This window comes from Castor canadensis, chromosome 5, assembly GCF_047511655.1.
Source record: "Castor canadensis chromosome 5, mCasCan1.hap1v2, whole genome shotgun sequence".
In the NCBI taxonomy this organism is placed as follows: Eukaryota; Metazoa; Chordata; class Mammalia; order Rodentia; family Castoridae; genus Castor; species Castor canadensis.
In genome coordinates this window covers 122,999,345-123,013,852 of record NC_133390.1, presented here as the reverse complement: position 1 = coordinate 123,013,852, position 14,508 = coordinate 122,999,345, and the positions used below count along the sequence as shown (strand labels likewise).

At 38.3% G+C, this 14,508-nt stretch overlaps 1 protein-coding gene across 1 annotated transcript in view; it reads right to left on the bottom strand.

Annotated features, from left to right (window-relative positions):
* The window catches only part of Cmc1 (C-X9-C motif containing 1), an 80,271-nt gene extending 79,997 nt beyond the window's left edge, over positions 1-274 (bottom strand). Inside the window, exon 1 of the mRNA XM_074074042.1 lies at positions 27-274. Coding sequence (XP_073930143.1) covers positions 27-45 — 19 coding nt within the window. The 5' untranslated portion in view covers positions 46-274. The remainder of the gene's footprint in view (positions 1-26) is intronic.
* Between the last annotated feature and the right edge of the window lie 14,234 nt (positions 275-14,508).

The window sequence follows — 14,508 nt, the reverse complement described above, 5'->3', positions numbered from 1 at the left end:
GACCTCTCACCACTGACGCCCAGTACCTGCGGGGTCCAGCGCCATCTCGGCGAACGCAGGGGGCAGCCGCTCGGTGGCTCCGGGGCAGGGCCGGGGGCGGGGAAGGGAGGAGCCTGGGCTCAGCCGCACTGGTGCCTACCCGCAGCTTCCAGCGGGTGGAGGAGGAGCGCGGCGCTCTCAGCTAAACAGGCCGAGCCCCTCACCCCTTTCCTTCCCTAATTCCGTCTTCCGTAGCCCATTGCGCCTGCGCTCTTTGGCCCGCCCCAAAGTTGGAGAGGGCCAACTTCGAGGAGAGCGGCTCTTGGATGGGGCGTGACTGCGCGTGCGCACTAGGGAGCGGTGGCCTCACGCGCGTGCGCCCTAAGGAGGCGCCGGCTTGAGCCTAACCTAGAGGTTAAAGCGCCGAGTGGGCTGTGTAGTGGCATCCACTGCGAATCTCATGAAACGCCTGTTCCTGTGCTTTTATCTGTCAGATGCCAGCCACGGTTCTGAGAGCTATGGGAAAATAACCGAGCCAAAACTAAAGCCCTTATTCTCAAGGAGCACAGGGTTAGCAAGGGTAATATACGCAGCTAAATGTGGTCAAGGTCACCCGCGCGAAATGTGCACAGCGCGTTCTTCTGTCAGGGTGCTGTGTGCACTATCATTTCTCCTTCAAATCAGGGGTCTGTATCTCTCCTGGAGGTAAAATTAAAATGTGGGTGCCAAGGGGCCCTCTGTTTTGTGAAGTAGTATCCCCAGGACACAGTCCGATTTGGCGATGTTAAAAATCCCGACTCTGCCCTTTAAAGCTGTATGTTTTGTGAGAAAAATAAAGGAAAGTAACAGCCATATTAAGTGTCCCGTTGCCCTCTTCTCAATAGCAGAAAGTTTCTAGGTGGCACTCAGACCTGTTTCGACTCACCGATCTTCATAAGTGACTCAATCCACGTGTGGTGCTCGAGCCTCCAAAGGGTGAGGTAAGGCTAAGGGCAGATGGGACAGATGTTTGGAAAAACAAGGAGCAGCTGCTTCTTCCCTGCAAGGGATTTAGTGCTTTCAAAATGATCCCCACCCCACCTACCTGCAGGACCACCTCCCCTGCTGCTGCATCCGCCTGGTCATTTGGCAGAAAAGTTGCCTCAGTTGAGCAGGGCTGGGAAAGAGGGTCTCTGCTCAGCAGGTCTTCCGTTTAAGGACCTATTCGGGCATAATGGCCTTTATTACAGCTGTAGACTGTGGTGCCAAGGTGAAGAATTAGTTTCACTCAACCAGGCAGGAAATCTGGTCCTTTTCCTTGTACGCTTATAAATGTGCTCAGAAACACACAAAATTCACCCTGATGCCGCTTTTATCTTTTTATTTTTGTAGGCGAAGGAGGTGTTTTTAGAAAACAAAAGCAAGTCTTCTAGAGGAGATAAGTTGTGGTATAAAAACACAGGTCAGGTACCCTCATTCAAGTAATCAAATCTTTATGCAAAAGCTTGCCATTCTAAACGGGGGTAAGTTTGGAGTGCATCAATCAAAGATTCATCAGGCTTCATTGAAATCCTGTAGCCTGATCTATTAGTTTTGTGAGTTCAATGAATTCTAATGTTTTTTTCAGTCTTCAGTTTCTAACTTTCAAGGTCATTCTTGGAAATAAATGCCATATATAGCACATTTGAAGGGCCACGTCTATAGTTTTGCTATAATTATCACTCGAAACATTAATATTTTCATTTAAATCAACTCAAAAAACTTAAATAGATATGGTCTACATTAATCTCAATAGCAGTCTCCCTAGAATCATACACCTGTGAATTCTAAGGGTCTACTGTACAGACAAATGAGAAAAACATGACAATATTTCTGCTCATGCTTAAAATGACCTGTTCTTGATCCGCATTACTGAAGGGCAATACTAAGATGGAGAGACCAGTTAGGAGGAAGTTACACTAGCCCATGGAAGCAATGACAGTGTTTTAACTGCGGTAGAGTATGATAAGACAAAGAGAAGGTATTTATTATGTAGACTGGACATTAAAAGCACATTTTCACATTTTGTCTATATGTATGTGTAAATACATATATTCTCAATATAAGAGTAAAGGAATGTGCATGTGGAAACAACTCATTTATGAAGCCAATCGTGACTGAATATAGTGTGTTTCCTACATTCCTTATTGTTAAATGTTAACATATAGTTAGATTATTTGTTTAGTTATCACTGCTTTCTTCGTACTCCGCCCAGGACCAGAATTAGAGTTTACAACAGTAGCTCTGTTCTGAGAGAATTTGAAAGAATATTAGAAGCTCCTTTCCTACTAGTGGATGGAGTTTGGAACTAGTGTTTGACTAGAAGATAATTAAGTGTTCTTGGTAACCCTGCCTACTTTTCTGAGCTTCATGATTTAATACCCATTTCCCATGCCCTGGGCCCTCTCCTATTTGAATGGACTTAGAAGATCCAGGTTGACTCTTATTTTAGTGATACTTTTGTTATTTTCTCGATCTATAACAAAGTAATACAGTTTGGGTAGCTTAAACAACACAAATTCATTTTCCCACAATTGATGGCTAAAAGTCTGAGATCAAGGTATCAGCAGAGTTGTTCTTTGTCCGTTCTCCTTGGCTTATGAAAGGACATATTCTCCTCCTCTGTCTTCACATGGTCTTCCCTCTGTCTGTGTGTATTAATCTCTTCTTGTAATGATACCAGCCTCAAAAGTTCACTCTAAAGACCACCCCAATAACCTTATTTTATTTAAAATTGCATCTTTAAAGACACGATCTTCAAATGCAGTCAAATTCTGAAGTACTGGTGGTTAGGACTTCAAACAAGGAATGGATTTCCTAAATCCATTCAAATGAGAGCGAGCCTAGGGCACGGGACTGCGTGTTAAATCATGGAGCTCATAAAAGCAACATACACGTTTGAGAGGACACAAGTCAGCCTAAAACAACACTAGTTCTTCTGAAGCAGTAAAATACCTATGCTACCCCCTCACCAGAGCATTGTACTTTGCACCTGTTTTCTGATGGTAGACTAGCTCATGCTTTGATCTAGATCACTCCACCTATCACTTTGGTTAGCTTCTGTCTGTCCCTCATTCTCTGCATCTGATCGATCAGAATATCCACTCAGTTCTCCTTCCTTAACACATCTTTATTTTGTCTACAAACTATACTGCTATAGCTCTTAGTTCAAGTTTTGTCCACTTTTGCAAAGATTATTATGACAGCCTCATAACTGTCTCTTTCCTAGCATTTCCTCCTCCCACCCAATTTCTCTACTCCATTTCACTCATAACAACAAATATGACCATAAAATATCTTATGTAAAAATTCCATAGTAGAAGACAACTTACGAAATGGGAAAATACATGAGCAAAACCTATGTCTGGTTGGGGATAATATCCAAAATATATAAGGAACTCAATAGCAAGAAAACAAACCTAGTTTAAAAATGAACAAAGGTTCTGAAGAGGCATTTCTTAAAAGAGAACATACAAATGCCATAAAGTATATGAAAAATGTTCAGCATCACTAATCATCAGGAACACCCACATGAGGGCCAGATATGATGATTCACATTTCTACTCCCAGTTACTTGGGAGGCAGAGATGGGGAGGATTAAAGGTGAAGGCCAGCCCAGGCAAAAATTTAATGAGAACCCCAACTCAACCAACAAGTCTGGAATGGTGGTACAGGTGCAGGAGGTAGAGGTTTGGAGGATCATTGTCTTATGCTGGCCCTGGACAAAAACATGAGAACTTTTCTGAAAAATAAAGCAAAAGGAGTTAGAGTGGGTTAAGAAGCCTGTCTAGTAAGTGCAAGGCCCTGAATTCAAATGCTAGTACTGCACACTTAACTTTCACTTTACACCTGTTAAAAGAACTCTTATCCAAAAACTAAAAGCTAAGTATTGGGGATTTAGAGAAAAAGGAACCCTTGCATGTTTTTGGGAGGAATGACAATTGCTACAGTCATGGAAAATAGTACAGAGGTTCCTCAAAATGCTAAAAGTAGAACTATCATATAATGCAGCAATGCTACTACTACTGTGTATATATTTTCAAAGAATATCAGCATGTCAGAGAGACATCTGCATGCCATGTTCATTGTAGCATTAATTACAATGGCTGAGATATAGAACCAACCTAAGTGTCCATGAATGAATAAATAAGATGTGATGTATATACCAATGGGAACACTATTCAGCCATAAAAACAGAAGGAGATCCTATCACTTGCAATATCATGCATGGACCTGGAGGTCATTATGCTAAGTGAAATAAGCCAAACACAAAAAGACAAGTACTATGTGATCTCACTTATGTATGCAGTACAAAGAAACTCAAGCTCATAGAAATACAAAGTAAAATAGTGCTTATAAGAGTTTGGGAGTTGGCAGGTGGGGGCAGTTAAGGAGATGTCAAAGGGCACAAAATTTCAGTAAGACAGAAGGGATAATTTCATAGACCTATTGTGCATCATGGTGATTTCAGTTAGTAACCATTTGTGGTATATTTGAAATTTGATAGAATAAATTTGATAGGAGCATGTTTTTCACAAAAAGATGAGTATGTGAGAAAATGTGCATGTTTATTAAGATACTCCATAATGTGTACATATATCAAAATATGTTGAAAACATAAATATGTATAATTTTTACTTGTCATTTTACATAAATCAATCAACCATCAGGATTTCCCATATAAATAACACTCAAACACTTTCTTTTGACAAGGTTCATAAAACTGCAAACTGGACCCAGCTTACTACATCATTTTTTCATAACCTCCTTGTACTTGGCAATTTCTGCTACATTAATCTACATGCAATAGTGTATCTGTGCATTCTCCTGGGGAAATGGGTAAGAATCTCTAACTTAAAAACGTGAAACTGATTGCAGGAAGTGTGTCTAGTGGAAAGAGAGTCTTTGCAACTAGAGTTAACTGAACAGAGTTAAACTCATTCCTGGTAACTTTTTTATAGATACATAGCTTCTACGAGTAAACACAAACCTTTGTGTACTTTAATGAGTTTTTTGTATGTAGGCACTTTTGTACTTCCACCCATGTCACAGTAGAGAATATAGCTAGTAGTTCAGAAGTTTCCTTGATAGAGTCTCCTAGTAAAATCCCCACATCATAAAAGTAATCTCTCTCCTGACTTCCATGGTCATTGATTAGATTTGCCTGTTTCTGAAACATATGCCAATATAATATAGCATGTAGCCTTCTTATCTGGCTGCTTCTGCTGAACTTCATAGCTATGAGATTTATTCATGTCAGGTATATCTACTCCCTACTTTTTTTTTTTTTTTGGTGAGACTGAGTTTTGAACCCAGGGTTTGTCCTTGCAAAGCAGGCACTCTACCACTTGAGCCATTCCAACCCATTTTGCTCTGGTTACTTTGGAGATGGGGGTCCTGCCAGCTATTTACCCAGACTGCCCTCAGACTGTGATCCTACTAAACTCAGCCTCCCTAGTAGCTAGAATTATAGGTGTGAGCCACTGGGTCCTGGCTTACTTTCCTACTCCTAATGTGATACTTGACAAATCATTTACCCTCTTAAGCCTCAGTTTCTTATTTGTAAAAATAGAACCTATCCTCAAATGACTGGTTTGAGTCTTAAACATAACTTATTACAAACACTCATAATAGAGTCTGGCACTCAATAGGCCATTTATAAATTACAACTATTGTTACTATGGAAATTATGTTTTCTATCTTCTCTTTTCACTTTTAGAAAAACTCTTCTTTTTAATTATTATTATATTATATATAGCTTTTAAAAAATTTAATTGTTCAGCACTAACCTGCCTTCAGGACTTAAATCTAGGTAAAAATATGTTTAAATCAGTATTATGTGAAACGTCCTTCAAATGAACAGAGGAGATTTAGCACTGTGCCCTATCACTTACCAAGTGAGAACAAAAAAAGTGTGAAAAAAATCACTTCTCACCTCTGCAGAAAGCTTTCTGTATATTATGTTTTGTTTTTTCTGATGTATTGTTTTCTGGGTGGCCTCCTTTTGAGATAGACCACAATTCTCTCTGGGGTCAGATTCTTACTCCTAAAAACATAGTAATAATAATAATACTATAACATGAGTTATGCTGGATTTCTCTTATTTTATTCTTATGCAGATGTTATGATCCTTTGTACAATTTCTTATAGGAGCTAACCATCTTGACAAAAGAAAAGAAGTAGTGCTTTTTGTTGTACAGTGACATTCTGTTTAGATGGCCAGCTGCCCTGAAAACATCTTAGGGAACTTTTGCTCATGTAGAGGAAATAAAGTCAGTGAAAACTCTAGTGAGTTACACTCAATGTCCTTTCACTGTTAATTTGAAAGAGGAAAAATTACCTGAATTTAACATCCATTTCCACCACAATCAGAGAATTTCCTGTATGCCATGCACTCTGCTTAGTCCTAGGGAGATAAAGATGAATAAGATGAATCCCCTGCTCTTAAGGAACTCAGAGTCTCAAATACTCAGAGAGACAAATATATGAACAAATAATACAACATGCTAAAAGATGATGTGGGAGTCTAGAGGGGGAGGAAATTAATTTAACTTCCAGGAGATTTTATATAAATGCTTGTATATGAAGTATGTCTTTTTTTTAATTATTCATTTATTCACATGTGCATACATTGTTTGGGTCATTTCTCCCCCCCAACACCCTCCCCTACCCTCTCCCCGCCACACACACTTTAAGAATGATTAAATAGTCAACAATAGGAACACGTATGAAGTCCTAGTTTACAAAGATTCATTGTGCAAAATAGATGTGGGATAATGGTCATAACCCATGGATATGGTTGAACAAGCTAGATTGCCCAAGGAATAGAAAATCAAAAAATGAGATTGCTATCAAGTTTCAACACTTTCATACTAGTACCATGCCTAAACAAAACAATTCCATGGTATCCTGATATCTTTATTAATCAGACATAAAACAATAAGTCCAAATGAATAAGTTTTTACCAAAACCTCAGGTCTTGACCTTTTTTAAAGAAGTGTTCATATCCCACTTGCAAGATTCTGTATCATGGAGCTAGGGATCCAAAGGCATAGATTAAAGGTTTCATATTAAAAAAATGAGACATTGTTATTGCTAATCACATGACTCTGTTCTTTGAGGGAAAAGACTATGTCTTATGCACCATAGCACCTTTCACAAGACCTGGCATCTGATATCGTAAATGTTTGTCACAAAGCCAGGCATGGTGGTACATGTCTATAATCCCAGCTACTTGTGAGGAGAAAGTAGGAGAATCACAGTCTGAGATCAGCCAGGACAAAAACATGAGACCCTATCTGAAAAAGTAAACTAAAAGGCAAAAAGGGACTGGGGGGTGCAACTCAAGAGGTAGTGCCCTTGCCTAGCAAGCACAAGGCCTTGAGTTCAATCCCCAGAACTGCCAAAAAGATAAATAAAGAATAAAATAAAATAAATAAATGGTCATTGTATACATTCCTGTGAAATATAGGACATAAAGGTACCATATGAAGCTAATATGACTCACATGGCCCAGTGAGTATTCCTCATTACAGTTACTTCTCTTCCCTGACACTAACTCCTTCCTTAACTCAGACTCTGTTTTGCCTTTTCTGATCTTTTGGAAAACATAATCCCAAATCCCTCATCTGTCTTAAGAGATATTTTTTAGTAAAGGCCCTCCCCTCACTTAGAACATGAGGTACCCATTTCTGCTGTTGTCTACTTAGAATCTGTTTTTCTTTTGGAAACTGTTCCTCCCCTATTTTCCTATATGATTTCCATCAATATCCTCATGTCTTTACATGGCCTTTCTTTTTAACAATATTCATTGGTCCAATGAATTCAGATACCTGAATTAAAATGAGCCAAAAGAGCTCTGCTCTAGGAAGTTTTGGATATAGATCTAAGCATGTCAATTTGTTTCCTGAGTCTGAAATCATAAAATATAAAATGTGTATAAGCCATTACAATTTTTAGGCCATGTAGAGAAAGCTACCTGTTTGGAGAGGGAAAATGTATAAGCCCAGCCAAAGAGATAAGATATAAGACTAAGAACCATATCTGATATATATACTGAATATATTTACAAATATTTCCCTTTATTCATTTATATTATTTACAAAAGCTTAGAAAACTTCATCAAGATGTGTAAAGATAAAATGTATTTCACTCTTTACCTATTATTGAAGTTTCTGGTTTCCAATTTTTAAATTAAAATTGATGATATATATTACAAAAATAAGGCTCTGCCTCACTAAAGCCTTCCCTTATGATTTCAGGATATTTTAACATTGATGTCACAAACTGTGTTCACATGATTGTCTTATACAGTGCTTTATTTCAACTGTTCTTGAGTCTTTTTCCTTCACTAGCCTATAGGTTTAGCCATACAGAAGCCATGTTGCACTTACTTTTGTATTTCTGATGGTTCATACAGTGCCTAGGAAGAATAGCTGTTTGGTAAGTGTTAAATTTATGTTTAAAGTTGATTAAATTTTATTATTTGTAAAAGGGTTAAATCATTTATGGGATATATGATCACCTTGATATCCTACAAAATTCCTTTAAGATCTACTGCTTTATACTCAGCATGTCTATGTAGCTGACTTCTATCCTAGGCTTTGCTTGCCATGCTCTTTTCTGGCAGCCTCCAACCTTCTTTGGCTTTTACATTTGCTTCTTGAGGTTCATTTCAGATTAGGTCCTCTAGCTCTCTGCTCACTTGGCTCCCTGGTTTCTGCTTCCTTCCAGAATAACACAACCATTTTGTTTTGCTCACTGATTCCTAGATTTTGAAACTGGCTACAACTATTAGACTAGTGGCCTGTTCAGCTACAGTAATCTGGAGAGAGGCCCCTGTCTAAGCTTCCCTTCCTACCTTCCATTTTCCTTAGTGCCCACTGGTCAAAACACTTTTCTACTGGCTTTGCTTTATTATTATGCAATTCTTCAGCTCATTCTTCCATTCATTCTTTGACTTCAACTTGCAGGAGACAAAGGGTGTGACAGCACCTATTATATTTCTGCTTCAAATTATTATTACAATTTGAAATCATAAAAAGGAAATTGTCTGGGCAGAAAAAGAAATAAATAAAAAATTTCAATCACAATCCATCTGTGAAATATTGCTAATGACAGCCTCTTCAACTTACCATTAAGAGGGCAACATAAGCTGGGCTTTCAGAAAAGAGGAATAACTCAACTCTTCACTAATTATACTGGAAGTATTCCAATTATAGAACTGATTAGCCATGAAACATTGCTTACTCTGTTTACTATCATGATTAAATACACCTTCTTGAATTTGTAGATTATTTTTACTTTGCAGGTTGGGTTTAAATATAAATGATGCTCAGTGCTCTACACTCCCTATAAGCTAAATAGGTTAAAAAAGAAAAAGAAAACCTGTCATCTTTTGATGAACCAGATGAAAGTAATGACAGCTAAGCCAGCATGTCAAGTTTCAAATTATGTTTTAACTATATTTGTGCCAAATAAATTGACTTACATTCATAGATTATATTTCTCATTTATATAAGGAGCTCAATGTAATCTCTATTAGTAAAATTTGTCATTTCAAATATCTACTGGTAACAAACTGAAAGAACAAGTGATATATGACCTAGTAAACATTCTTCTCTACTGCCAAAATGCTTTTCTTTTCTTTTCTCTTTTTTTGTTGTTTTTCTTTTTGTTTATTTGGTTTTTTATTGTTGTGCTGGAGGTACATCATGGCATTTACAAAACTTCTTACAATATATCATATTTGAATTTACCCCCTCCATCATTCTCCTTTATCTCCCCTTCCCTCATTCCTGAAATAGTTTCAGTAGGTCTCATTTTTCCATTTACATACATGTGTACACAGTATTTCCACCATATTCACCCTCTTACACCCTTTCTCCACATCTTCCTTCCTCCCACTGGTACCAACCCCCCCATGACCTGTTCTGTCATCCTGTTCTCTGATTTTGTAAAAGAAAACAATGACATTTGTTTTTGTTTAAGATAGTGTATACAGAAGGGCATTTCCATGTATATATGTATTATACCCCAAATTGGCTCATTCCCTTTGTTTTTGCCGTTTCTACTTTAGTTCCCTTCTTATAGCGGTTTCAACAAGTTTAAAAATTCTATATTCATTCTTGTAAGGAAGTACATCAACCATATGCACCTTCTTAACTTCCTTCTTTTTCCCTCCATCTCTCATACGTGACCTCCCCTTACCATGACCTATTTTTCATAATATTGCTTGTATTTGTATTGGGTCTGTATTCCACATATGAGAGAAAACCTGCAGCCTTTGGTTTTCTGAATCTGGCTAACTTCACTTATGATGATGTTCTCCAGTTCTACCCATTTACCTGCAGACAACAAAATTTCATTCTTCTTTGTGGCTGAATAAAATTCCATTGTATATAAATGCCACATTTTCTTAATTCATTCATCAGTAGTGGGTCATCTTGGCTGTTTCCATAGCTTAGCTATTGTGACTAATGCTACAATAAACATGGCTGTGCAAGTGCCTTTGTTGTAACCTGACTTAACATTCCTTGGGATATATCCCTAGGAGTGGTATTGCTGGAATATATGGCAGTTCTATTTTTAATTTTTTTGGGAGCCTCCATACTGTTTTCCTTTGTGGTTGTACTAATTTACACTCCCACCAATAGCGTATGAGCATTCCTTTCCCCCTACATCTTTGCCAATATTTGTTGCTTGTGTTAGAATGGTAGGCATTCTAACAGGAGCGACGTGGAATATTAAAGGTGATTTTGATTTGTATTTCCTTTATGGCTTGGGATATTAAGCATTTCTTCATGTGTTCTGTTCATTTGTACTTCTTCCTTTGAAAAAGCTTTATTTAGTTAACTTGCCCATTTCTTCATTTGGTCATTGATCTTTTGGGAGTTTAGTTTTTTAAGCTCTCTGCATATTCCGGTTATTAATCCTTTGTTACATATATAGCTGTCAAAGATTTCTCCTATTCTGACTGCAATCTCTTAACTTGGTAGCCATTTCTTTTGTTGTGCAGAAGCTTTTTAACCCCCCAATATGCTTTTTAAATTTTTGTTCTTTTGTCTTTTGCTCCAAGAGTAAGCCATTGTTTCAATTTTAGAAAATGTAGAGGTATCATCTTCCACTACAAAGGGAATGAAACGGTTTTGAGATATTTTTAAAAGGAGAATGATAACGTTCAGCTTAAAATATTGTTCTCAGTATTGAACAAGGAAATAATTATGGAAATACTGGCAGGCACACAATTGGTGGCCAAATGAATGCTAGATGTTCTATAACAGTTCTTGGTTAATTCTCCTAAGTAATTTAGGCATCCATGGATTACACTCTGGAAATAGAAATGCCCTTAAACATCCATGTCTTTTGATTAAATAAAGTGAATTTCTCTTTAGATTGGTTTCAAGGAGATCCTGGGAACATGTTAAGTGGCCTATCCCATACTGTCTGGTATTCTAGAAAGGCTATTAGAGGGAGCTGGTGAAGTTCTGAACCTTGAGGAATGTGCATTTTCCACTCTGCAAAATAAAATCACATTCACTAGAGGATTTTTATTGCCAAGAGATAAGTAAGAAATAACTCAAACTGTTACTTCAAAGAATGATTTTCGAAGCCTGATGGCCTTTTCTCAAGCCTCATTTTCAGCCTTTTTGTGGCAACCAACACTATTTCTCCCTCTCTCATCTTTCCCTTTTGAAAATGTTTTTCCTCCACTGAAGTAGACTGAAATTATAATCACCTACTTCTTCCATGAATCTTTTTTTTTATTTGCTCCTTGATTAGCCCTTAAATCCTTGACTATTACTAGGAAAAAATGTTTATTAGGTCAGATACCACTTGTTCTTCAGTTGATTACCAGTAAATATTTGAAATGACTGTCTATGGTCTTCTTTATAGTCTTTCTCTTTGAGAACTGATCCATTTTGCATTTTATGTGGATGGTTCTAAAATATTACTTGAATACTGATTCCTCTAAACACATTGGCAAAACAATTTCTCTCAATATTCTCTACACTAAACTTGTATTTTAAAAGTGAATTGCCTTTTGTTACGTGCAGTTTTCTGCAGACACCTTTGTCTCTGCTGGGACCCAGCAGCTGATTTAAAGCTGCTGTGGACTGAAGAGCATGACAAACTAGGTGTGGGAGTAACTTAAGAAAGTCATAAGGTACCATGGTATGAGTTTTCCATGGGAGGCCAGGGTCCCAGTAAGCACAGGGAGGGGAAGGCAGACAGAGATGAAAGACAAGGCAGCAGGTCCGGGGAGGGAGCACAAGGGGTATCCTGACATCTTAGGTAAGGGAGGGGAAGGCAGAGCCTGGAGGCAGGACACATGCCTGAGGGATTAACAATTAAGTGTGCTTCCAGGTCTTTCCCACTAAGTGGAACTGGAACTCTGTCAGCCACACAAAATCTCCACTCTTGGGTCACTGCCTCTGGCAGAAGGAGTATTTGACAGGTGGGAAAAGAAAAAGTCAGGTACCACAACCAATCAGGTCTTCTCCAACATAGCATAAGGAGCTATGTAGCCAAATAAACCCTGAGCTCAGTCTTGGCCCGCAGGGAGGGAGCAAAACCACAGCCATAGCCAGAACTGCCATGAGGCCAAAGTTGGCTAGGAGCTGTTGGTCTGATACTATGATGGGAAAGTCTCTTGGGAAAATAGGAAGAGACAGACAGGGAGAGCAGCGCAAGGAAGTCTGCTTTTGGCTAGTCCTCAGCAGGGGGTTTTTCCCAGCAGGGTGCTGGACACTCAGTCACACCTTAGGCATGCCCCTGTTGGTTTGGTACTCAAGTCATACAGACCCTGGTGCAGGAGAAATGTCCCTTTGTGTGGTTTCCAAAATGTTACGTGCTGGTTTGAAATGTTGCGTGCTGATGTCGAGGGTCCTTGCTTCACAGGCCAGAGAATGGCTTGTGAGGCAGCTGATTGATGAGCCAAAGCCGGTATATAAAGTAGGATTTATTAGAGGGAAAGGAAAGGCTACAGCTAGAGCAGTGCAGTGGAGCCCGGAAACTGGTATCTCTCTGCTCAGGTGAAGGCTGGGGCTTTTAATGGACGTTTTAACTCTGCGTTAGGTGAGCTCTTTTCATTAGCTGTGGATTTACGGGCTTTCTTAGGTGAACTGGTTTTTTTTCCCTTTATTGGGAGTGGAGGGGACAATCCTGAGAGCGTTTTGCTCATCAACCTTGTGGCACATCTATCAGACCCTGTATCTCCTCTTTGGGATGCAGGAATGCAGGTTTACAACTCCTTCTCAGGATGCAGCAATGCACATCTATAACTCCTCCTCAGGTATAGGAATGCAGGTGCTCTCCATGAGGGGGAATGAGATACTCACTCATCTGCCTTAGGTCTCCAGACCCAACACTTTTAACCTAACTTCTACATTCCACTCCCTAAGTCTGAGTAATGTTGTATAACTTATGTGTGCCATTTGTCTTTCTTTCCTCACAGTTAACACTTTTGTACAGACCTGCATTTTTTCTCATTTGGACTACTTTTATAATTTACCAACTACTTCATACCTGCAGGCTTTCTTCTCCCCAATTCACTCTGTGCATCACCAGATTACATCTTCCAAACACTTTTCTATCTCATCATGTCATTCTTTCCTGAAATCCTTCAACAACTACAGATTTTCCATAGGATAATTTCCAAGTTTCCAAGACCTCCAGACCTACATCTGACCTAACCAGAATTTATAACCTCTCCTTCTCACTACCACTATCTCTCTGGAGCAATTCACTCTATTTCCAAGAAATTTCAAAAAAGCAGTGGCACTTAAAAAGAAAAGTTGAAGCAGAGGGTTTTTGTTTTTTGTTTAATTGTTTTTTGGCAGTACTGGGATTTAAACTCAGGGCTTCATGCTTGCTAAGCAGGAGCTCTGTCACCTAAGCCACAACTCCAGCCCCCCCAAAATATGTTTGAGGTACTTTGTTTTTTGCTCACGATACTTCATCATGATTAAGTATGCCTACTTCAGAAACCCAACTTTATTCTACAAATATAAAACAGCACCAGCATTGAAGTTGGCTGCAATGAGCAGGTCATTCTTTGTATAATCTGAAGAGTGAGAACTGGCAAAGTTTTCAAGTCTTTTTTTATTCATATAAAAACCATAAAAAGACATCCTTCAATTTCAGCAATTTTCACCATTTTAGAAAATTTAAATTTTTAATTTTTGTGGTGAAATATTTTAAATGGGAAATATGATAAGTATCCCTATATTTATCACCCAGATTTAATAAACAGGAAAAGTCAAATGCCACATTTAATATTTGTCTTTTTTTTTACTTTAGTTCATTGTATTAAGGAATATTGTACTCACTGATAACTATTAATGTTTGGATATTATTATTTTAATCTACTGATTAAGAAGAAAACAGTTTCTTACATTTCTTTGGTAGTAGTTGAGTGTCTGAAATTCTATGAATTAATTCTGTGGCAGTGACTCAGGAGGCATAATATATATTGAAATTTGTGTAATATTTATGTTAAATTTTGTCTAT